The sequence below is a fragment of the Ostrinia nubilalis genome, chromosome 8, assembly GCF_963855985.1.
Source record: "Ostrinia nubilalis chromosome 8, ilOstNubi1.1, whole genome shotgun sequence".
Lineage (NCBI taxonomy): Eukaryota > Metazoa > Arthropoda > Insecta > Lepidoptera > Crambidae > Ostrinia > Ostrinia nubilalis.
Genome location: NC_087095.1, coordinates 5149725 through 5174858, shown reverse-complemented (window position 1 = coordinate 5174858; position 25134 = coordinate 5149725). Strand labels below are relative to the sequence as shown.

The 25134-nt window shown below is 35.3% G+C and overlaps 2 protein-coding genes across 2 annotated transcripts in view; both read left to right on the top strand.

Annotated features, from left to right (window-relative positions):
• The first annotated feature begins 2773 nt into the window (after positions 1 to 2773).
• Positions 2774 to 8806, top strand: LOC135073776 (methylthioribose-1-phosphate isomerase). The gene is made up of 8 exons (XM_063967947.1): positions 2774 to 2821; positions 3045 to 3192; positions 3333 to 3431; positions 3605 to 3741; positions 4042 to 4250; positions 4641 to 4804; positions 6031 to 6232; positions 7258 to 8806. The coding sequence occupies exons 2-8, from the start codon at positions 3061 to 3063 to the stop codon at positions 7392 to 7394; spliced, it is 1080 nt and encodes a 359-aa protein (XP_063824017.1). The 5' UTR covers positions 2774 to 2821; positions 3045 to 3060; the 3' UTR covers positions 7395 to 8806.
• A 5947-nt stretch (positions 8807 to 14753) lies between these two features.
• LOC135073794 (disintegrin and metalloproteinase domain-containing protein 10) overlaps positions 14754 to 25134 on the top strand; it is a 69686-nt gene continuing 59305 nt past the window's right edge. Inside the window, exon 1 of the mRNA XM_063967973.1 lies at positions 14754 to 15257. Coding sequence (XP_063824043.1) covers positions 15197 to 15257 — 61 coding nt within the window. The 5' untranslated portion in view covers positions 14754 to 15196. The remainder of the gene's footprint in view (positions 15258 to 25134) is intronic.

The window sequence follows — 25134 nt, the reverse complement described above, 5'->3', positions numbered from 1 at the left end:
TATTATGCGGCGTTCGGGTGTTTAAATTCGAAAAGAAATCTACCGGATTTATCTCTTTTTTCGCTTCCCAAAGATGCTGAAAGATATGTTGGCCATGTAGGTAATCAATAATTCTTAGCATAGTATAGGAACCTAACCTACCATGACTACTGCTCAGAATGCGTTCGTTCGATTCAGCAAATTAATGACGTCCACTGCTGGACAAAGGCCTCTCCCAAGGTTTTCCATAATGAATGCGTACTTACCTACATACATACCTCATTACAAATAAGTATATTAATTATTTTTCGTCTTGCGGAGTAATCCTTCTGTACCTGTACTATTACTTATTCTGTGCCCCTAGTGACTTACACCCCCCCCCCCCCCTCCCAGAAGCTGGGTAAGGCTAGCCCCCCCCCCCCCCAGGCTATAAGCTGGGTATGACTTATCCCCTCCCCTCCCCCCCCCTAGGCCAGAAACTGGGTATTAGCACTCATATTATGTATTATTATGTTCAATACAAACAATCATAAAGTTACACTCACCCCAACCGCGTCTCCGCATTCCATCGAATCCTATAAAAATGTGGTTTTTGGACATAGCGATACTTATTTTTCACAATTTTTATTTTTAAAAATTACTGGTCGATAGGTTACTTTATTTTGATGAATAAATGTTATTAAAAGTTTTTTTCTAAAACTGATAGTTTAGCTGGAAAAAAATATTTTCCATCCCAATAGTACGCCGGCTGCGCTCGATTCGGATATAGTGACGTCACGCGGCCCTGCGTACGTTGACTTTTAGCGGCAAAACGGCCTATGTTTATTACTTAATATCTTCGTAAGTAATGGTCCGATTTGGATAATTCAAAAAGATATATCTTTCTTATGTCTTAAAGATTAACGTAGATACTAGTTTTATTGAATTTTCTACAACAGTACTGATCCTCATTGTGAAGCAGACAACAATAAACATATGCTGGAATATAAAGACATTTTAAAAACTAATTTAAAAACAACAGAAATAAAAATTAATGTTCAAGATTCCACAGACACTGAATTTTATCCTGTGTTGTCTATCCCGGACCCTGAAAACTTAGAACAGCCCATTGAAAATTTGTGTAGCCTTGAAAACCAACCAGTAGTATATGTAAGCGGGTATTTAGCTGCCAAACTATTACAGAACAGTTCTTGTTTAATTTGTGAAGAGTGTTTGAGCGTGAAAACTCCTGTTGACAATGATTTGTATGCATATATATCTCTTCGCGAATGGTGGCATGATAAAAAAAGTCTCGTTTATCCAACAATTCAATTATGTACCACCGTAAATGAAGCTAAACAATTTTATCATGACCATATTGCCGACCAGATATATATGGAAAATGTTGGAAAATTCATTTTCTTAATGTTGAGTACAAATTGTAATTTTAGTTGGTTTAAATGTCAACAACATAATAAAGACATTTATGATAAGATGTTTAAAATATTAAGTTACCTTTTTCTAAGAAAAAGTTGTAAAATCATTAATGACAGCTTCATAAAAAGTGAAAACAATTTTGCTGACAAAAGTAAAAAAGCACAGCAACAAAGCATTGAAAAGTAATCTTGAGGCTGAGGTTCGATCAGCTGATAAGAAAATTAAAGATGTTTATAAATAAAAATCCTATTTTTTCTTAGAAAAAGTTGTGAAAATAAAAGTTTACAAAATTATCATTTCTGTACTTTGTTATAATTTTCAATAATTCCTCATGCCTACAACTGCTATGTCATGTTCAATACTTATTGTAATATACCTATTTTATTTCGAAATAAATAATTTACGTTACAAAACTTCGTTTTACTTACACATAGTATAAAATAAAAATAGTAATCATTAAAATATTGAAGGTTCCTATACTAGATATCGATATGCAATTACAACCCTAGCAAAGTATCGATAATCGATAAGTTATTACGAACGTCACTAATACTGTCAGAAAATAAGGCATTATGTTGGTAGCTCCGCCCGTAGTTTGTGCGGTTGGTAAAGATTTGCGGGTCGTTCTCTAAAATGCATATGTGTGCGTGAGCTCAAAAAATATCTATGGAGTGCCGTCTCTTACTCTTTTATGCTCTTTGATGGGTAGCTTGGGGTCATTAGACAAAATTCTACGTGCTCCCGGACCAGACTATAGATGATTGCACACAAACTGAATGAGTCAGAACATTCATGGATCATTAATTTCATTGATAAATTATTTTTGAGTATCGTATAATGTTTGAGCGTTACGGAGAACACAATACATTTGGTACTTTTTAAATAAATTGAACAAAATACAAGCAACACCTAAAGGTGAGCATAGAGAATAGAACATGAAATACGGACGTCATTTCCATAGTTAATAACTCTATGGTCATTTCCCATGAAACACAAAAAGTAACAAAAAGTTTTCATTCTTGGAAAGTGAAACCTTTTTCATTGATTTTATTCTCCGCGTAATTTAACTTTCTAAATTGAAACCATTTCGCCATAATCTTAACTTAGAAAAGAATTATGAGTAAGAATAGGTTTAATAGAATGCTTATAAGCGCGCGGGTTCACTGTTGGTCATTTAGCTCTTTTATTTTATTAATCAATTTATACCACAATAGTATAATAGCGACAAAAATACAATGAAACTATAAACATTATTTTGTTTAGCTGCAGCTGGAGGCTCATAGTGGAGGCTGGATTGCTTTACCCATACCGGTAAACGTTTTTTTTAATACCGATTGTGTTTGCCAGTTGTGCCACCAACATTTGTCAATGTCAGTGTCAAACCATTGAAACGTTCAAATAGTAGTCTAGTTTTATCGTGTCTTCGGTGAATATTTTTTACTATTTTATTATTTTTCTACATTCTGCAATTAAAATTCAGTTTTACTAACGTGGATTAACAAATTAATAATTTACAAGTATCAAAGTGTTGTATAATATTTATCTCAACACTTGAATCTAAACTCAAATTTTAGGAGATAAATCTTATCTTTTTAGTCTCCAATGTTTACATTTGAACGATTAAATCTAGATGAGTATTTCTTTTTTAGGTTTACTTGAGACAAAATGAGTCTAGAATCTATTAGATATAGACGTGGAAATCTTGAAATCCTAGACCAGTTGTTACTGCCTTTACAAACCAGATACGTAAAAGTACAGGGTGTTGAAGATGGTTGGAAAGTTATTAATAAAATGCAGGTAAGATAGGTTAGTTTGGCGAAATTCTAAAATCTATCAGATAAATAGATTATATTTGTACAAATTACAGTAAATATGGTTAACATGAATTTATATGAATACCTATTAGATTTCATTGTTAATATTTCAAATCTTGGTAGGTCCGAGGAGCTCCCGCGATAGCCATAGTCGGGTGCTTATCTCTAGCCGTAGAGTTGCTCAAGGAGGAGATAGATGATAAGAAAGTCATGCGGCAAGAGGTCAGTAGTTCAAGTTAATCTAACTTCTTTATTAGCTGAGATTTAGAATTACTTGGCAACCTTGTATGCAATGAATAAAGTTCAAAATTGCTACTCAATTTATTCAAGAAACTTACATGTTATTCTGGCATTATAGGTTATGAAAGCTCCTAAAATATATCTTGTAATTGCAGATTGAAGGCAAGCTCAATTATCTGGTATCGGCAAGGCCAACAGCTGTGAACATAAAATTGGCAGCCGACGAACTGATAAATTTAGCAAATACTCTAAGTGCTGATGAAAATGTCTCACCTAGTGAGTTCAAAGACAGGTGTGTGCTTCTGTCCTTGGTTACATCATATTGACTATTGAAATGTATTTGGCTTGGTTGTAACAAATTCCAATTGATTTATTATTCTATGTTTCAAAGCAGCATTCACATTAAAATTTCATCATTTAATTTATTAATCTGCTCTTTGCGACTATTAAATAGATAGTTTAGGTATGAAAATAACTTTTTTAAATACACTTCTAACAATTTTTTATGCAAAATAAAGTAGAAATTAAAATATTGTTTTAGTTAATTTAATTCTAAATAATGTTTTTAAAATATGTATTTCTAATATTTCAGATTTATTACTAGTATAGAAAGTATGCTCACCAAAGATATAGAAGACAATAAAGCTATTGGAAAGTTCGGGTCAGAAGCGATACTGCACAGGTTAGAAGGAGACGGCCAAGTTCGTATACTCACTCATTGCAACACCGGTAGCCTGGCCACGGCTGGCTACGGAACTGCCCTCGGGGTGATACGGTCATTGTTTGAATCTAAGAGGCTTGGTAAGGCATCTTTAGACATTTTAAAACTGCCCTAAAAGTACATAGTGCATATTTATAAAATTTCCTCTAGTGTCGAGATTCTGATTCAATCTATACTAATATTATAAATGCGAAAGTAACTCTGTCTATCTCTCTGTCTGTCTTGCTTTCACGCCTAAACTACTGAAGCGATTTTAATTAAATTTGGCATAGAGATAGTTTGAGTCCTGGGAAAGGACATAGAATATTTTTTATCCCCGTTTTTGAAACAGGGACGCGCGCGATAAAGTTTTTCTATGACAAATAAAATTCCACGCGGTCGAAGCCGCAGGCGGAAAGCTAGTACTTTATATGAGGAAAATCTATGCCAATTATCTGCTATATGTACTTACTTGATTATTATTGTTTTAGAGCATGTATACTGCACGGAAACTCGACCGTACAATCAAGGCGCGAGGTTAACTGCTTATGAGTTAGTCCATGAGAAGATACCTGCCACTCTTATAGTAGATAGCATGGTGTCAGCTTTGATGCACTCGAGGAATATTACTGCAGTAGTCGTGGGGGCTGACCGGGTATGTATTATGTACTTTAAAAATGTAAGAGACAAATTACCTCTTCTGTAATTTGTCATTATTTTAATTTATTATGCTATCATACTAAAAAAGTTCAACTTTATTACGTCATATTGCCGAAGAACAGCAATATATGACGTCATCCTCGAGAAAACTAAAACTTATAATAATGCAAACTTTAAAAATTTAGATTCACTAATGCATAGTGATCCTACTCACACATTTCAATGAAAATAGAAGTATAAAGTGATCTTTCGATAACGATTTTGAGTGATGGAATTAAAAACATTTATTGATAAAAAAAAACTTAATATTTATCAACAATCACTAGGAAATAACAAAGACTGGGCCTTTCTTTTCTAGTGACTTTCAATAATTAACATCATAATAACATGGTAAGTGTTATCTAATACATAATCAAGTTTTCCTTCCCTTTACCAATCTATTATGTTCATTAAATAAACTGATTGCACATGCACATGTTTTTGTTTTCAGGCACAAGCATGACTGCTGAAAGGACTGTGTAATGGTCCGTAGAACATAGTTTAGACTTATTATAAACATTTACTACTAATGTCGTGTGAGACAAGCATGAATAGATTCTAGACTACCATTAATTCATATTAGATGAGATAAAGTTTGAGTATCTATAAAGAACTTTCTGTTTTGAATTTTCTTTTATATTTTCTATAAATATAATAAATAATACCTTATACTATTTTACATGTTTTTCATTTTTAAACCATTTAATGTTGTTTAGATAATGTAATAATAAAAAAGCTATGATTAATAAATTAATACAACATGCCACCTGTAACAAATGAGACGACTTTTATTTTGGAATGCTTTATGTTGTCTTTGTTATTTCTCTTCAATCCGTGTATATTAAATGCAATAGGCCAAGCTTATAGTATAACTGTTTTCTTTGTATCTGAAAGATACCTTTTGACGACTTAGAAACCAGTAATTTTGCGACACGTCGTTTGCTGCTGCTTCTATGTGAAGTCTGCTACGTAATTTTATAATATTTATCTGAATTATCTCTCTACCGAGTAAAGGGGCAAAGATTAACCCTATTGGTACTGCTGTAACAACCAACTACTAAATTGCGACTAACATCTTTCTCAAAATTTCTTCCAAACATAATTATTTTTCTATAACGATATTTATTCAAAAGCTAAAGTAGAAATAAATCATTTTATTAATCTATACGTTAAACCTTCCAGGTTGCTGCTAACGGTGACACCGCGAACAAAATCGGAACGTACCAAATAGCAATAGTGGCGCGACACCACGAGGTGCCTTTCTACGTGGCGGCGCCACTGAGCTCCATCGACATGGCGCTGACTTCGGGCGACAGGATCAAAATCGAGGAGCGGCCTGATAGGGAAATGACCCACATTGGGGAGCATAGGATCGCCGCGCCAGGTGCGTATTTGGATTCATCATAATTTCAGCCACAGGACGTCCACTGCTGAACATAGGCCTTCCCCAATGACTTCCACATCGCACGGTTGGTAGCGGCCTGCATCCAGCGCCTTCCTGCTACCTTTGTCAGGTCATCGGTCCACCTTGTGGGTGGACGTCCAACGCTGCGTTCCCACGTGCTCTTAAAGAAGCTCAAAGTTGCTCAGCGTGCTATGGAAAGGGCTATGTTTCTTGCTAGGCTCGGTGTTTCTTTACGAGATCAAATCAGAAATGAGGAGATCCGTAAACGAACTTAAGTCACTGACGTAGCCCGACGGATTAGCAAGCTGAAGCAGCTGAAGTGGCAATGGGCAGGGCACATAGTACGCAAAACTGACGGCCGATAGAGCAGCAAGGTTCTGGAGTGCAGGACACGTACCGGAAAACGAAGCGTATTTGGATTGTATTATTAAAATTTGCCACTAAATAACAGTACCGAATACAGATTTTTGTAAATTAATGAGCTACAAGTAGGTTTAGGTAAAGCGCTTAAGAGTAGGCGCACACCGTTGATTTTTCGTCGGCCGATAGTTCAGTCGGGCAGTTGATCAGTATGGGAGTGCGCACACTACGCCGATTCGATTTGGCCGATTCTTCATACAATTTGAAATCGGGCACAACTATCGGCCAACTAAAAATCAACGGTGTGCGCCTACTCTAACTCATTAGGTTAGGTAGTAGAGCAGTGCTAAAGGGTGTACTTTTGTAACGTCAAATGTCCCCCTTCCCTTATCAATTCATTACCGCAGTTATACTCTATACTTGTACAACCCGGTCGAGTTAACTGCGAAACTGGCAGCCGTGACGTCACATCGACGGTCTGATACAGACGGAGCGAACGCGAGGTGTGCGGGTATAGGTAAGTGGGAGGGAGAGTCGCATTCCAGCTAGGTACGCAGCGCGCAGTTAGCTCGATCGGGTTGTATCTAGTTTTTTTTTAACAATTTGTGCCACCATGTTAACACCTCAATTTAATTTTATTTCAGGTATCAATTGCTGGAATCCGTCCTTTGACGTCACTCCAGCAAGCTTAATCACCGGCATCATCACAGAAAAGGGCGTATTTACACCTAGTCAACTAAAGGAGGAAATTCCTAAATACCAATTGCCCATAGCTAAATGATAGCGTTTACCTATTCTACCGATGGCTTGTTTCACTGTCTATCTTCAAATAGTAGAACTATTGTGGAGACTTTTGCTGTCCAAATTGTGCAAATAATTTTCTTAAATCTATAAAAACACATGATGAAAATTCAATTCGAATAAATGGGATTCAAAATAATTATGAAATACATTAATATGGACTTACATACTCCAAAATATGCCGATTTTAGACCATCATAGAAAATAATGTCATAATTCGTATAGATGGTGAACAAGCCTAATTTTAAAGAAATTAATTGCTACAAATATCGCCAATGTATCTGAATATGCCTTATTTAATGTTTATTATATTATTATGGCAATAAAGTGTGTAATGCCATTATTTAAATAAACTAATATACGATTGTTACTCGCATAAAGTGTGATTTATACACATATTTTTGTACTGCATATTAATTAATTCGTTTACAATGTGCTTCGAAATACTAGTTTTATTACTACAGGAGTTATAATAATATTACATGTTGACAATGAAACAATATTAGTGAGATGCGGATGGTTGCTCCAAAGAAAATTTACTTATATTTTGCTTGAATAAAGCTCTTTTTTGGATCAACCACACACGATTTTAGCCAATCATTAATGTCGATTAATATGACAGAATCATACATTGTGTGTTATTGTGTCAAATACTGCAAAGTGTGCTTCCAATTAAAATAATTTATGATTATTTAATTCCCTTATCATTTTCATAATGCAAAAATATCATTTGAAAATTAACCTTACTAAGCTTAAAGCATAGGGTGGTAACTTAACTGCTGTCAGGCCAGTCAGTGCTTGCACAAACTTTAAATACTGCGATTAGTAGATACGCCAGTTTTCAGTTACCAAGTCATAGGTAATCCTTTGTAATTAATTTTCAAACGGCCAAATCTTGCCTTGTGTGGTAAAATTAAAAAAAAGTTTGCAATCACACAACCTGTTGCAGTATAATCAGACTGACTTGAGGTCCTGCGATAGAGGAATGATGCGGTAGGGGTGGCATCACCATTCAGTGTAATGAGACCACTGTAGTGCACTGTCTCTGTGATGAGACTTATCGTATTTTTGCGAACTACATAATACAGACAAAATAAAAACGTTTCATATGGTCATGGCCAGTTACCCATTCTCTTTGTCAAGATAGTGGCTCAAAGTTTTAAAATAGTATTTATAATTTTATATTATGAGTTTGAACATATCATTATGATCATATTATACTGGAGTTAGGTCTTGAGTTTGAGTGTTTGCCTCATGTCCTAGAGTCGAGCAAATTTATTGGTTCAAGTGATAGTTACAGTACTAACATTTTACTAAACCAACCGATTAAGGTCTAAAAAGCGTTAACTTATTTATAATGTAATAAAATATGTAGCTACCGATATTACATAACATTGTTTTATTAACATTCCGTTCTCCGTTTCAGCCAAATGACGTCTACTGCAGAACAAAGGAGGGGAGGCCTTTCCAACAGGCTTCCCCCAAAGATTTCCATAACGACTGGTCCTGCACTGTCCGACTAACTGACTATTGGTACAGGCATAACTTAAATCTTAGCAGCTAGTAGGTTCCTGCAGTAGTGGAGTGAATACGCTGATGGCATTGAGTAGAGACTAAACAAAAATACAACCCTTTCCACACCGCCCCATTGCCGTAGGAATCTATCTACCTACCTACTCATTCAAGTAAGTAGGTAAGTACTCTCATTAGTACCTACTCAATAATGTCGCACATGGATATACATGTGTCCGGGCATGTAGTGATCAAACTTTAAGGGCGAAATCTAGAGACAATTTTATCGATAAAAATACTTCAAATTTGGGGCTTGACCCATTTATCGCAAAATTACAAGGATTTAAGTTTTTATTTTTTAGTTTTCACCTCTTCCTTCAAAAACAAGTGAAAACGTGGGTAGCTTAACATTAATAAGCAAATATTTTATATCATGCGATAGCCAATAAAATTATCTTTTAGTCGAAGTAGAAAACAGACACAAGTTTCATACTTTTATGGGAGTAAGAATGGATTTAATTAGAAAAATACATGATTTTTTTCACTTCTTTTTCAGTTATTTTCCAACACAAGAAAAACCAGGTCGTTAAAGTATGTTTTTTTTACATTGTATTATTAGTATTTGAGCTATTCTACAAAACGAATGTAAATTTATTAGTCTACGTCTATTAGTTTCGACGTAATTGTTGAACAAAGATACCCCTTCTCAGCCGGTTCCATAGCGCGTCGGAATAGGTTGTGTGATTCTTTCAGGCAGTGCATTTTCGCATGTTAGCAGCTCTATGCAACCGGCTGGGAAGGGGTATCTTTGTTCAACAATTGCGTCGAAACTAATAGACGTAGACTAATAAATTTACATTCGTTTTGTAGAATAACTCAAACACTAATAATACAATGCAAATAAAACATACTTTAACGACCTGGTTTTTCTTGTGTTGGAAAAATGAAAATAACTGAAAAAGAAGTGAAAAAAATCATGTATTTTACTAATTAAATCCATTCTTACTCCCATAAAATGTATGAAACTTGTGTCTGTTTTCTACTTCGACTAAAAGATAATTTTATTGGCTATCGCATGATATAAAATATTTGCTTAATAATGTTAAGCTACCCACGCTTTCACTTGTTTTTGAAGGAAGAGGTGAAAACTAAAAATTAAAAACTTAAATCCTTGTAATTTTGCGATAAATTGATTAAGCCCGAAATTGGAAGTATTTTTATCGATAAAATTGTCCCTAGATTTCGCCCTTAAAGTTTGATCACTACATGCCCGGACACACTGTAGGTATAAAACATTGATAGATACAGATGTGTCAGCTGGAGATACTCGCACATAGTTTTTTGATCGTGGTTTTAACAGTATTTGAGTCTTGAAAATGGGAGAGCCTACTAATTGGATTCGACTGTAATTTTTGAGGTATAATACATTATCGTAGCATAAATATTTACAAAGATACAGATGTGTCAGCTGGGGACACATATCCTTACGTGAGCTTACACACAAAAAACAACTCATAGTTATGAAGTTCTAGTGGCTCTAAATTAATGACTGAGACGTTTGATGACTTTAATTAGGCTTTTATTTATGGTATACTTGGAATTGCTCCAGGGCCAATGAGGAAGCTGGAGACCTGCAGATGTCAGGACAAGGTTCTAAGAAAGATTTTAATACACACTTTACTTATGCCAGTTATGTACAGTAAATTACATACTTCTAGTAAAGTTAGACGCCTCAGTTTGGGATAGCAGTTAACAAAATAACTATGAAAGTACTTTTAAGTATTATACAAAATGTAGGTATAGCCTGACCGACAGTCGTACCTAGATTAGATTAAAGATTAAACTAGATTTTTTGACACCCAGGTTTTTTACATTTTTTGAACCAAAAAACAATATGGCGGAAATTTTTGAAACATCAACTTTTTTGTTTTTGGTCCTGAATTTTTTCTTTTTTGGTGGTTGGTTGGGGTTGCCAAGGTGTGTTCAAAAATGTAGGAAAAAAACGGAAAAACAAAATGGCCGCGCCGCCATCTTGGATTGAAAACGCGTTTTCAGGGGTGTTTTTGGGGAGTTGTAACTTTTTGATGCGCAATTGTTTTTGAAAAATTCTTTTGAGTATTTGTGACATGTATAGTCTTCTTAAGAGCCACATTCACAGATTATCAAAAAACAAGATGGCGGCTGAGCCGTCGGCCATTTTGTTGCGAGCATAAAAATTCCCAAAGTTTGACAGCAATTTTTCGGTAGATGGCGACACCGGAGTGGGGTACAATGTTCCGGGCGATTGTTGGTCTATTATTCGAGTGTTGCCATGAACCGGAAAAAACTACCATTTTGGAAGAAAATTTTCCACCACGGCCCCGGATAGTAGAAAATGGAAATTTCCAAAAATTCCATAAACTTGGAATGCAGTCTGGTGACATTTGGGGACCCGAATGACATTTCACCATTTTTATGAAAAAAGTCTGGCAACACTGAAAGTTATGGGGAAAAGATTTTTTTGCGACATGGGTGTCTTTAAAGTTAGTGACAGACAGAAAGAATTATGGCAGAAAAGAAATAAAAATGACGTTTGGTCGGATATACGACCCAGATTATGGGAAAAATCCGAAATGTCAAAAATTCAAGATGGCGGAGGCGTGGGCGGCCATTTTGTAAAAAGTTGAAAATTTCCAAATTTTGGAATTCATTTTTCGAGGTGTTGGCAACACTATGGAAAGTTGAGTTGTATGAGGCGGTTGTGTGTCTTGTCGAGAGGTGTCGCTTGGGTGAAGAAATTTCTCCAGTGTTGCCACACTTTGGGAGATTTGGTCCAAAAATGTCGAAAGTAGAAATAACGACTTCCGGTCAAAAATTTGGATGACGCCTCCTGCAAAGGGGTCGTGCAAATGACATTTGACCATTTTCATCTCGATCACCTGGCAACACTGGGAGCTACGGGGAGAAGTATTTTTTTCGACATGGGTGTCTTTAAAGTTAAGGACGGCGGACAGAAGGAGATATGGCAGAACAAATCCAAAAATGTGGTTTGGTCGGTTATACGATCCAGACTATGGGAAAAATCCGAAATGTCAGAAAATCAAGATGGCGACCGAGTGAGCGGCCATTTTGTAAAAAGTTTCAGATTTCTGATTTTTCAAATGCATTTTTCGGGCAGTTGGCAACATTTGGGAAAGTCGAGTTGTATGGGGCGATTACGTAGTTTGTCAAGGAGTATCGTTTGGGAAAACAAAAATTTCCAGTGTTGCCATACTTTGGAAGATTTAGTCAAAAAATGTAAAAAATGGAAATAACGACTTCCGGTCAGAAATTTGGATGACGCCTCCTGCAAATAGGTCAAACTAATGACATTTGACCATTTTCAACTCGATCACCTGGTAACACTGAGAGTTACAGGATTTCAAAATTTCAGGACATGGCTGGTTTGAAGGAAATGTAATTCGGGATTGGGTGAAGTTAGAAAAAAAGTAAAAATGGGGTTCGGCGCGGAAAATGGTCCAGATTAAGGGAAAAATGCAAAATTTTGGAAATCTAAGATGGCCGCCAAGCGTTCACCCGTTTTCCTAAAGAAACTAAATTTTCCATACAAATTGTATGCAGGGGGGCTTAGCTAACGTGGAAAAAGGCGAGGCCGAAGGCCGAGCGATAGTTTGAAGCCTGTGAGTCGCCATAGATTTATTTTTAATGCGTCAAAAAAGGACTAGAGCCCAGTGACAGACAGAAAGGCGAGGCCGAAGGCCGAGCGATGGTTCAAATCCCGACAGTCGCCATAGATTTACTTGTGTTGCGTCAAAAAAGCACAAGAGCACCGCGACAAACAAAAACTAGCCCCGTGTAATTTTTGCGAGGCCGAAGGCCGAGCTCCGAATGCGAGGCCGCAGGCCGAGCGCCGCGTAGGGCGAAGCCCGGAGCGGCCAGCATCGCAGATCTAGCTTTTGTAGCCCGCGTAGCTGTGCTAAATTAATAGGCTAACTTTATGTATCAGGATTCGGGATTACGGGTTAATTTGATATTTTCATAAATTAAAGAAAAAATATTATTATAGGTAACCTGGTTTAAATAAATTAAATGAAACCATCAATCGAGCTAGTAGGATTTATTTTATTATACAAAATTGTGCTAAATTAATAGGCTAACTTTATGTATCAGGATTCGGGATTACGGGTTAATTTGATATTTTCATAAATTAAAGAAAAAATATTATTATAGGTAACCTGGTTTAAATAAATTAAATGAAACCATCAATCGAGCTAGTAGGATTTATTTTATTATTCATCAATAATCAAATTCAGAACTTGAATATTCAACCGCAATGTCTGCTCATGAACGCTTCAAACTCGGTAGTTACTTCTTTCCCAATTGAGAATGTTACTAGGTATGCAAAATCACTTGAAACCTATGTTACAGTTAAGCTTTTACATTTACAAATACATTAGTTTTTATTTCATTCAAAAATACCCAGTAGTTATGATTTTATAGGCATTCAAAGTTCGCTTAAATATTGAGTCCCGCCGACGGTCACGTGACCCCGTGTGACGTACATTCACAGCGTCCGCTCACAAGAAAACGGATATAAACATACTTAAATATTTTTTTTTTGTAAATACAAACTTATTATACATATTAAGACCCAGACCCATCACAGAAATTAAAATTGAACCAAATCCAAACTTGATGCGATTGTGTCGTTTTATTGCGAATTACCTTCCAGCTCCATCATTAGACCCCGATTACTATATAGAATTAAAATACTCATCAATACAAAACGAACGAGCCCAAACTCGATGCATTTAAGTCGTTTTATTATAGAGTTCCTATGGCCACCTTCCAGCTCCATCATCAGATCAGCTCCATGTCATCATAATATTGCATGGTCATCCAAATCACATGTGTTTGCGAAATTTCAGCTTAATCGGTTGCCTGGAACTGGGTCTTAATTCAGCTTGCAAGATTCCACCCATACAAATATGAGCCAGTCGTTGTAATATGACGTCACGCGCATAAAATGGCGGGCCGGCCGCCGCCCGCACTTTTAAAATTCAATATCTTGGAAACTAATTGACGTATCGAAATAATTCTTTCACGTGTATTTTTTATTTTTTACAGAGAATACAGAAAGCTAAAAAACAAAATTAGTGAACATTCTTCATTCCATAAAATTCAACACTTAGAAAGTGACAATTTTTTTTAGAATAGGTAGTTGAAACAAACCACAGCTAATTTTCATAGTGGACTGTACTATACGATAAACATGTCAGTCAATTTGACAACCTTTGTCGGAAACATTATTCAATGAAAATATTGTCCGAACCCTTAGTATTTCTCTTCGACAAATACTTTAACACATTGTTAACCACTTTTCTTTCACGACTATAAAAAGATTTTAGCAATTTAATTCACAAAATCAGTTGCGTACATTTAAAATAAAGTTTGTTTACACTTTGACAGCAATAGACTGACATGCAAGGTGACATGTCAATGAAGTTTTCAGTTACTGTTGCCATTAAAAGAAATTAGTACCATTAGTTTTCCGCAACATGGCGAGGGTTTTTATGTTCCTGGTCGGGCTATAACTTGAGTTATGTGAGGGAAGTCTGATAAAGTTTCAGTCAGTAATCTCTAAGTGTTACTTTTGTCTGAGATGAAAAGTGGTTTATTTACAGGTGAAATTTTTACCGTGAAACCTGAAACAGGCGGTATAAACTATTTGTAAAATAACGTTACACTGATAACAACAAAAAGTAACGATTTTGTTATTGTCTATGACATACAGAGAGTGAATCTGTATTTCTTTGTTGGTCTCGTCATTAAAAAAAACAAACTTTAGTCTGTGGAAAATTATTTCCAATATGTCAGGTTGTAGGGACGTTGAGAAACTTAGTTTAATTTTAATTAATTAGGATAAGAATAGTATCTTAAAAACGATAAACATGTTGCATTGATAAAGCTTGTGTATTCGTTAGTTCTTTGTTTGAGTTTAATGGATGTTGCTGTGTGGATTGATCGGTTCACACCACTCGAGAAGGAAACGATTCATAAGTTGGTAATTTGTTTCGGATTCAGTGTAAATGATTGAAGTGACTAAGTTGTTCTTTGAATTCGTGCTAAGTGTGTCGAAATAATAAATTATTGTATTGTAAATAAAAAATATTGTTTGTTCGCGCATGCGTTTCTGTCGAAAACAGACAAAGGTTTTGTGTGGTTTGAAAATCAGCTGTATTCTATGTGCAATGACTTAGTAATACAAAAAGTGTGTGTTTGGAAGCGACAATGTTCAGTGAAATTGGATACATAGTTTTCTTACTTCTTGCTCTGCCGTATATTGAAAGTGGTAAGTAACATCCTTTGTATATTTTACACTTGGTGCCTGCTCACCAGTCACCACTGACAATAAATAAAAGGTGTCGATTTGGCTCGTTCTCATTAGGTATTTTGTTCAGTATGAAATAAGCTCTCTATGATATTGAATTTCATGTGTAAAATAAAGTTTAATTTGATTTATCAAGATCAGTAAATATTGTGAAATTGAGTAGGGCTATGACTTCCTTTCAATGTCTACATCTGGTATTACTGTAGACTCTACAGTAATACCAGATTTCAGCACTAGTCACAACACAGGCCTATTTTGTAACTTGATACACACAGTAGTCAGCTTTTAATTTCAAGATCATGTTCATTCACTCTAGCTAGAGGCAAGAGATATTGACCATGTCCAAATTAGCTGAGAGCTATTTAAAATTCAAGTACACAGAAATAATGAGCATAATTTAATTTAAGAAATCTTTTAGCCTTTCCTTTTAATGCACTGATTGTCATCTAGTTTCAAATGAAGACATATTTTTTATTTGTGATCTAAGCTGAAATAGAAATCTTGGTTTGGTCAAACACAACTGACATTGCTACTACTACTGCTCTAATAAATGTAAAATAACATGTAATTTAATAATTGGGAGACATAAGTATTTAGGTAAATCTAATTACGTTATATTTTATGAAGCTGAGAAAGTTATTAGTAAAATAATTTTCATAAAAATATCCTTAGTTTAATAAAGCCCAGCCTAGTCTCAACTATCAACTTAAATTCACTCACTCCTCACTTTTCTTTCTTACTATAACTAAGATATGATTAATCTATGCTTTTATCAAAATCTATTTCATGAAGCCCTTGAAAATTCTATTGAAAATAAAACAAAACAGATTGTAAACAAAATCACTACATTTGTAGACTCTCATTTGCCTCCTGTCCCATAAAAAAAAACTTATTCAAGCTGTTGCTATTTTGTCTAGCTGAAAAAAAACCATAGCCAGTATTCCACACTACTAGTACTGCCACAGACAGAAAATAACTTTTGATTTAATGAACTACATAAACAATTACCTAATCGTAGAGGTAAATAGCGACTTCATTAAATTATCGTAGCCATTCATTAACAGATTGATTGTGGTTATATTTCCTTAATCACAGACTCAATTTAATATTGAAATCGTTTACTAAGTAATTAATAGGGTTTTCTGTGCTCTTATCAGTCAATTAATACAACATGAATAAATAAGTGTATTGCCGGGCTAGAGGCTAATCCGATTATTTTGTCAAAAAAGTTGTTTATCATCATTAAATAAAAAGAATCAAATGCCGAGTAAATGGTATAATATCAAAGAATGCTTATATGTACATACTAAAACATTTATTTTATTTGTATAGAGAACAATAGTGTCTGGACAAACCTCAAGAGGATTTAAGACACTAGACTACTTAAATAAAAGATGTAACAGCTACTGTAGTAAAAGGACATAGGATAGTTTTTAATTTTTATCCCAGTTTTTGATAAAGTTTTTCTGTGACAGTAAAAATTCCACGCGGGCGAAGCCGCGGGCGGAAAGCTAGTATAATAATAAATAAATAAAATAAGAGAAAACTAAAAAAATCATAGGTTTGTTTGTTTTGCCTTTAATCCTCTATTATGTGCGCAAAACAAGAAGATTATTATAATGAAATATTGAAATAAAAAATTGGAAATAACTACAACAGGATAATTGTTTATAATAATATGAAAGAGGTAAAATATTTTATGTTTGTAATTCATATTCAGTAGAAATCACTTAAATTTAGTCATCCAGTTTTAATAATAAATTATGACGACATGTAACTTACAAACAACAGCAACAGCACATAAAAGTAAACACTGTGGCATCTTACGTAAGTTAAAAAGGTGAGTTTGCAGTAAAAATGTAGGTATAATCTCTGATGTAAGTTCATCCAGCTAGATCAACATTGCCAAATTAATGAGAAAGGCAACTCTGTGTAGAACTAAACCCAATAATTAGGAACAGCTAAACTGTTTATGACAAGGATAGATTCAAGATTTGATAGGTCCATAAAAATATTTTGTAACTTTCATTAAATCAGTCAAACCATCAGACTTTAGCCACAGACTAACAATTAATTTTTTTTTTGTCTGCTTGTAGAGGGGTCATTCCATCGTTTCGGGTGTTACGTTCGTACACACATATTCAACAATTTCATGTATTTTGAAATAGTATTTTAATAATGTTAGTGCCTTAATCTGTCCGTTTTTAGTTGTTTTATCTTAATAATAAAGTTTGTACAGCTTAGGATGTAGGATAACGAAAATATGAGTCGAACAGTGTGCGTTTCGGGCGTTACGAGATTTTGCCTCTATGTTCTGACTGTTGCTGCATTTACTCGAAATTTAGCGAATATTCTTAAGGAATCATACCTAAAACTTACAGGACTTCTGAAGTATGACATTTACAAACCATGTAACATACAATCACTGTTAAATAAAACGTTTTACTATTTTTTTATAAATTTTTTCTTTGTTTCGGGTGTTACAATGGTTCTGTTTCGGGTGTTACGAGTACGAAAATTCAACTCGTTTTATCGATAAAATCGGTGTTTTATTAGTCTCTAGGTACTACAAAATAAGGAGTACAACAAATAAACACAAATAGAGCGAATTCTGGTTTGAAATTACGAAGCAGCTTTTTTTAAAAAATATACAAAGTTCAAGTTTAATTTTTCCTCAGAATATAGCTTTTTCTATTGTTTTTGGCTTGAAATAGCATTACTTTAATTTCTAATTACGATATTTATTGGAAATGTCAAACATCGACACTTTTTAGCAATACCTTAATTTTAGTGTTAAGTCGACATTTCAAAAAAGTCTTAAATTGAGAAATATGACTCCTTTTCCGATGCCAGCGCTAGTGGGAGGTCAAAGGACCCTCACAGTAATACTTTTTCACTTCTCCAAGCAATATACACACATTATCGACATATAAATAAAAATGTAATACCCGAAACGTTTCGGGTGTTACAGTTTTTAATCAAGAAAGAAACATACTAAATTAGTATCATGCTCAGATATTAGTTAGTGTTTGAAATCATTACTACCATGGCCTTACTTTTACCAAATATTGTTACTCTAATCCATGTGTAAGGTACAATAATAAAACAAATACCTGTTTTTCTGTTTCGGGTGTTACATCGCCGAAGTAACAAGAAAACACACTTAAAACTTGATGATTATCTATTTTTTTGGGACTATGACGCTATCTACCAATACTATGATAAATACCCTCGAATCATACAGTGGCAAAACGTTTCACAGATTGATAGTTTTTTTTAAATCGTATTACCAATAAATTAGAGAGAAAATGATCATTCAGACAGTTGACTTAAGTATAGACTTTGAAGACTAATAACTTAAAAATTACTTGTTTCTTTCAGATTTTTTTTGTTGCACATTATAATTTGGAATGTTTACTTTCAAAATTCATCAGATTTAATGCGAAAAGAACATATGTATTTAGTTTTTCACCCTCGGTAACATTTGTCATGGAATGACCCAGAGATCATTTTTTATTGAACCAATTTATGCTCATTTTGTACTGTATAGTTGACAGCACATCAGACAACACATTTTTGTTGGAAAACAGCATCTATTAGAAGTACTTAAGACCACACAGTTTTAGCTTGCCGTGGTGTCAGGTCGTTCCACGCATTAAAACTCACTCAGCTCCGCGCTGTCTTGCCCGATATATTCGACTTTGCGGTGCTAAAACCTGTTCCGAAATTCTGAGTCACGATAAATCTGACGCCTTACTCACTCGTCAACCCACCTACTTTTATAAAACGAGCACTCGAAAGCTGCCTATGATTTGCACATTACCTAGAGGCGTATTTTTGAAGCATTGAGATTTAAAAAAAATCTAACGAATTAATACAAGTCGTAAGAAAGATTTTGGACATGATGTGTCAGCAGTACACGCCACGCCTTATTATCATCGAAGGCTAAGTAAATAGAACGCTTCAAAAAAAGTCGTGTCTTGATTATTTCCTTTTAATTCCGGTAGGTATATTTCAGTTCACCAGCTGAAAAATATTTTTATTCAGCATGTTTGGTAAAGTTTGGTTTTAGTATTTATTGTTCCTTTCGTGCTTATTTTCTTTGGTTTAATTTGATTTTTTCAAACAACAACATTAAAGAGCAGTTTAGCTCTAGATAGAGCTAGTATATTAAATGAACTCCACCAATACACGTCTTCATTATTATGTTCTACTGCCTATTGCAAAAATATTATTGTTTTTTAGCGCCCGTTTACTGCGCACGCAATGTTTATGCTATGCTTTCTCGAATTCGACGAAATTTTCAACGTGGCGTATACGCTTATTTCCATTATTTTTATTAATGAAAGGATAGTGCCAGGGTCTGGACCAAGTGTTGCCCAGAATCAACCCATAGTGCATTTTGTTCCTCAGGCCTATACTAATGTGTAAACCAAAGAGCACTGAAATCTATCCCTGGAGTTAAGAGAAAAAAAGAGTTTTGTTTTGAATTATTTACATACAAAATATCATCGATGTATACGTACTACGCATAAGATTTCGCGATTGTGGCATTAAATAACACTCGCTATGTTGAACTTAACCATACTGCATCCGTACACCTTACTTTAGTACGACTTCGACATTCTTTATAAGCGATCAAGCGCTGTTACAGTAGTTTGGTTAGTTGACAGAAATTAATTATTTCCAAAATGGAGCAAGAAGTTTTAGCTTACAATAACTTCAATAATCGATTGTAATACACCAATAAATTGATTTTTTGCAAGGATAGAGAACTAAAACTTCTTGCTTTATTTTGGAAATAATGAATTTCTGTCAACTTACCAAACAATTAAAACAGCGTTAGATCGTATAAAAAGAATGTCGAAGTCGTACTAAAGTAAGGTGTACGGATGCAGTATGGTTAAGTTCAACATAGCGAGTATTATTTAATGCCACAATCGCGAAATCTTATGCGTAGTACGTATACATCGATGATATTTTGTATGTAAATAATTCAAAACAAAACTCTTTTTTCTCTTAACTCCAGGGATAGATTTTAGTGCACTCCGGTTTACAAATTAGTATTGGCCTGAGGAACAAAATGCACTATGGTTTCATTCTGGGCAGCACTTGGTCCAACTTCCATACATGGATTGGCACTGTCCTTTGAGACTTTAAAAAATAATGTAATGAAATTTAAATCTCATCCTCATTATGACTATTATGGTCCGAACGCAAAAGTGTCTCTTTATCAAAAAAATTGTGACGGTCCGCATTAAAAAAATAGGAATCCAACTAGGTAACATCATTTGTACGCTATTATTCCAAAATTTAGCTTCGTGTTTCCCAAGTTTAGTTTTCTTGTTTCGTAACTTAGTTTGACGTCTGTCCTGTAAATGAGTGCGGCTGTTATAGCTGGAAATGGACAGTAATTATTGTATAGTATGGTACAGAACTACAGAACCAACGATGCTGGCGTCTATTTGGATACGATCTTTTCATTTTCAGTCTTGAGAATTCAGTTCTATCCATTAGTAAATGGATTTGTTGTCAGTTGATTTGAGTGTATTTTACCTTTTTGCACGGAAGTCAACGAAATTGCCAATTTCCGGTTTGCCCATTGGAACCTTGAGTTCATGATGTTAGTCATTTACCAAGGAGTCAAAATGGTTTCTCAGTATAGCTAGATGCCAATCCTCTAGTAGCTCGTAGTCTGAATAGATTTTATGACGTACCTACCTACTTATTAGACGGTTTCCAATGTTATCTTAGCCCAAAACAGAAGGCTGTTCATAAGTGTTTTTGCGGCGTCAAGCCGATCCAAGCTTTATGCTTTGAGTCTACTTGAGAGACCTAAACGTCATAAAATGAGCCTTGGGCAGTTGCTTGTTTGAAATGCTATTATCCGCGCATTTTGTTGTAACATGTAGTAATTTAGAAACACCACTGCAACTTACATTCCTATGACCATTATACCCAGCGTTACTATAATGCTGGCACCGATTGAGGTTCATTATGCAGAATAATGTGCATGGCATACTTGCCATTGACAGCTGTGTCGTCAGCAGACGTATTGGTAAGGACTTTGGCTGAGGATGTGGCGTGTCTGAGACTGATACATACATAGAAGAAGAATCCAATACACTTAAGACATCTTTAGTACAATTTAATTGAAATTGAACTTGTGTTTACTTAAAGCTATGCCAGTGTGCTTAAGTAGATAATAGTACGTGCAATGATGTTAATGATAACCATAGTTCATAAATAAATATCAGTAATAGTTTTCTAAAATTAAATAATCCCCTCATTTAAATTCATACTATGCAAAGCAACATCACATCCACGTTGCTTGTCATTACCAGAGTTAATCCGGGAGGAAGTGCCCATTTTGAATATCTATCTGCATCCTTTGGGTTTGCAAACACGAGGGGCGTGACATTTATTATCTACTCGACGGAATACCAATTGCCGTATTTATTTTTAGGGTTTTAAAATCAGTTAGGTTTCCTTTTGACTAATAGACGATTAGACGAACAGAATGCAGTAAACCTTCGACGGAATTACATTGGGTATTATGTTTACAGTTTAGTGTTGATGTCCAAATAATCAGAATGATTGTTTTACACAGTACCTAATTACAAGTTAATTAAATTAATAGCTAAAAACTTTGATTAACGCCAAACTGACATGTTAACAATGAAGATAGCTATTAACAAATGTTCGTAATTCATTTGTTATGCGTTAAGTTCCGTTCGCGTTTGTACTTATTATGAATCACTTCGGTAAAAAGAAACGAGGCAATATAACGTTGAATAAAAAATAAATCTTTGGAACGACTCGTAATGGCAGAATGGACGGCAACGACATAGTAGGCAATTTATTAAAGTAGGTAGGAACGATCGACAGTAATATTTCATCATCACGACGTGAAAAATCGGCCATTGCTAATGAATGACTAAGTTATTACTGGTAAACTTGTCGAACCGCTTATTGGCTTGATACAATACAAAGTAAGGGATTTTTTGCCGTGTATAGTAGGTATATGGACCTTGATACATACTATGGTATTATTCCAAACAAAAAACCCACACAGTTGATCGCTGTTTTGGCTTATGATAATGTTTAGTCAGTAACATTTTTTTTGGTTACTTGGCGAACTTGATGTCCGGCCGAAGATCTATTTTCTCTCTGGCGGCTATCAGACGAGGCAGTATCCCAAATTAAAAGATCCAGGAAATGCTGTTAAAATTCATGAAACATCCGGTTTTAATGAAGCACACAAAAGGAAAACTTTCAAAAGGCGAATCCGAAGTGCTTTAAAAATAGTCTTTGTTGTCCCTATCGTAACTAATTTAACTGCCGGCTGTGACAGTCCAATCATAAATGAGTATCTCACGCGTAAGGTGACGCTTCGCAACCGAGGAGCGAGTGTGACCAGTGACGGTGACGGGCTGACGGAGCGTTCGTTGAACCGGCGAGGTCACGACCACAGTGACGTGTGACGTGTGCGGGTTATAAACACCAGGCGCGCGCGCATGCGACCCGGTGACAGACGAGGAAACCATCGCCGGAACAGCCTCGTCGTTGAAAGATTAACCACCCATAAATGTCACTCCTAAAATGGACCAACATGATTTATACTCGATAGGCGCGCCTTATTATTGAGTCGAGACACTTTGAGTTCAGCCTGGCTGATCTAGATTTTATTTCGCCAAAGTCGATTAATTACGAACTGACAGAAACAGAAAACTTAACCCAATTGCATTATTGTTACGAAATCTGACGACTGTACGAATTTTCACAATCTCAAGTTAACAATAAGCCGAGCAATCATTTCAAGTCGACATCAATCTGTACAGGCTCAGTCGTAAAATCTTTATGGAAGAAGTAGCCCAATATAGCTGCCATAACTTTTTAACGATCCGTTTAAGAAGTATCTACCTATTTAGATATTTTTGTAAAGTAACTTTCTGATATGAACGCTGGAGTTGAATCGTTGTTTCGGCCACGAAAAAATGTTTCCAATTAAAATATCTTAGTAGCACTGAACGGTTCCTTGACTTCCAACATGTTGTACTTTATCATTTCGTAAAAGAAAGAATTCAAACGATTTGGCTGAAAGGACTTCAAAGAAAGTTCGCTCTTTGAAACCCTTTTTCAACGCAAGCATGCCGATGGCATCGTAGAGCTACAATTTTGATATTAATTATTGTAATCTGGTGTCTAGGACTAGGTGCCGTTAAACTTTTATTGGAAAGGCGAATAATGAAATGTATTTGTTGGTAAATAACCTCTTAAATTGTGCAAATTATTCTGATTTTCACTATTTCAGAGTGTTGTGCCGCGGTAAACACATTCATAGCGTTTGAGATGACGCGTATGACTCACTACGACTTTCATCAGTATGAAACTAAGTCAATTTTTTATTTAGCTACGTTGCAGAACCAGTAATTCTGACCACATACGATAGGCGATATGAAATCGATCAAGATAATGGCACATAAAAGCAAGATGATGTACCAGAATGGTGAACACTTGCTTCCACCATGACTTGGGTCTAAAAGTCTTAACGAATCCTCGTTAAAACACCAGTTCATATAACAGAATTGCCTTTATGTCTTTAATTAATGTGTACTTTTTGTCGTGTTCGTTCGTGACTCAGTCAGCATCTAGCTCGGAGGCAATTACTACGGATGCAATGAGAATGAGGATCAGTACTGTTGTAGAAAATTCAATAAAACTAGTATCTACGTTAATCTTTAAGACATAAGAAAGATATATCTTTTTGAATTATCCAAATCGGACCATTACTTACGAAGATATTAAGTAATAAACATAGGCCGTTTTTGCCGCTAAAAGTCAACGTACGCAAGGCCGCGTGACGTCATTATATCCGAATCGAGCGCAGCCGGCGTACTAATGGGATGGAAAATATTTTTTTCCGGCTAAACTATCAGTTTTAGAAAAAAACTTTTAATAACATTTATTCTTCAAAATAAAGTAACCTATCGACCAGTAATTTTTAAAAATAAAAATTGTGAAAAATAAGTATTGCTATATCCAAAAACCACATTTTCATAGGATTCGATGCAATGCGGAGACGCGGTTGGGGTGAGTGTAACTTAATGATTGTTTGTATTGAACATAATAATACATAATATGATGCTAATACCCAGTTTCTGGCCTGGGGGGGGGGGGGGGGATAAGTCATAGGCGGAACGGCGAATAGATAGACGTAGGTGTGTAGGTTTAACTCAGAAAAACTAAATAACAGGTAGGTATTAAGTAGTGATGAAACGGATAGTTGTTTGGCCGGATACCGGATACCGGATATCCGGCCAGCTGCTAGGCCGGATAGCCGGATATCCGGCGGCCGGATAGTTGGCCCATTGTCTCGTTGCATGTCGTGACGAGTTTAGCGCCGCACAGGTGTTTCGAACGCGATCAGTGGGTCTATTAGTAGACTAGACTAGTCACTTTTCGAAAATCGAATTCATCCGAATAGAATGTCAGATTTTGCCACTTGTCTAGGGGGCAGATTAATTCGGGCGATTTTGGTTGCCATCGTGAGTGTGTGATTGAATAGCGAAAATTTATTTGGCAATATTTTGACATTAACAGATATTTACCATTTATGTATTCGTCATTAGAGATTAAAAAAGAAATTAGTTTTTTGAAAGGCCTTAATATGGCTTTTTTGTAACTTTTTGGACTTTAAATAAAAGCCGTCATTATTATAAGCCATTTTATTGATATTTATTTACCCCAAAGATTTAATGTATTTCATTTTATTAATAGGAAATTGTCGTAGTTTTTTAATATCCTATATCCGGCCGGATGGTGAGTTACTATCCGG

Bases quoted from the DNA above. Each gene is read 5' to 3' on its own strand.
- LOC135073776 (XM_063967947.1), top strand. From the start codon at position 3,061: ATGAGTCTAGAATCTATTAGATATAGACGTGGAAATCTTGAAATCCTA. The intron at 3,742-4,041 runs GTGTGTGCTTCT...CTAATATTTCAG, and splicing joins CCTAGTGAGTTCAAAGACAG to ATTTATTACTAGTATAGAAA. The intron at 6,233-7,257 runs GTGCGTATTTGG...ATTTTATTTCAG, and splicing joins GCATAGGATCGCCGCGCCAG to GTATCAATTGCTGGAATCCG.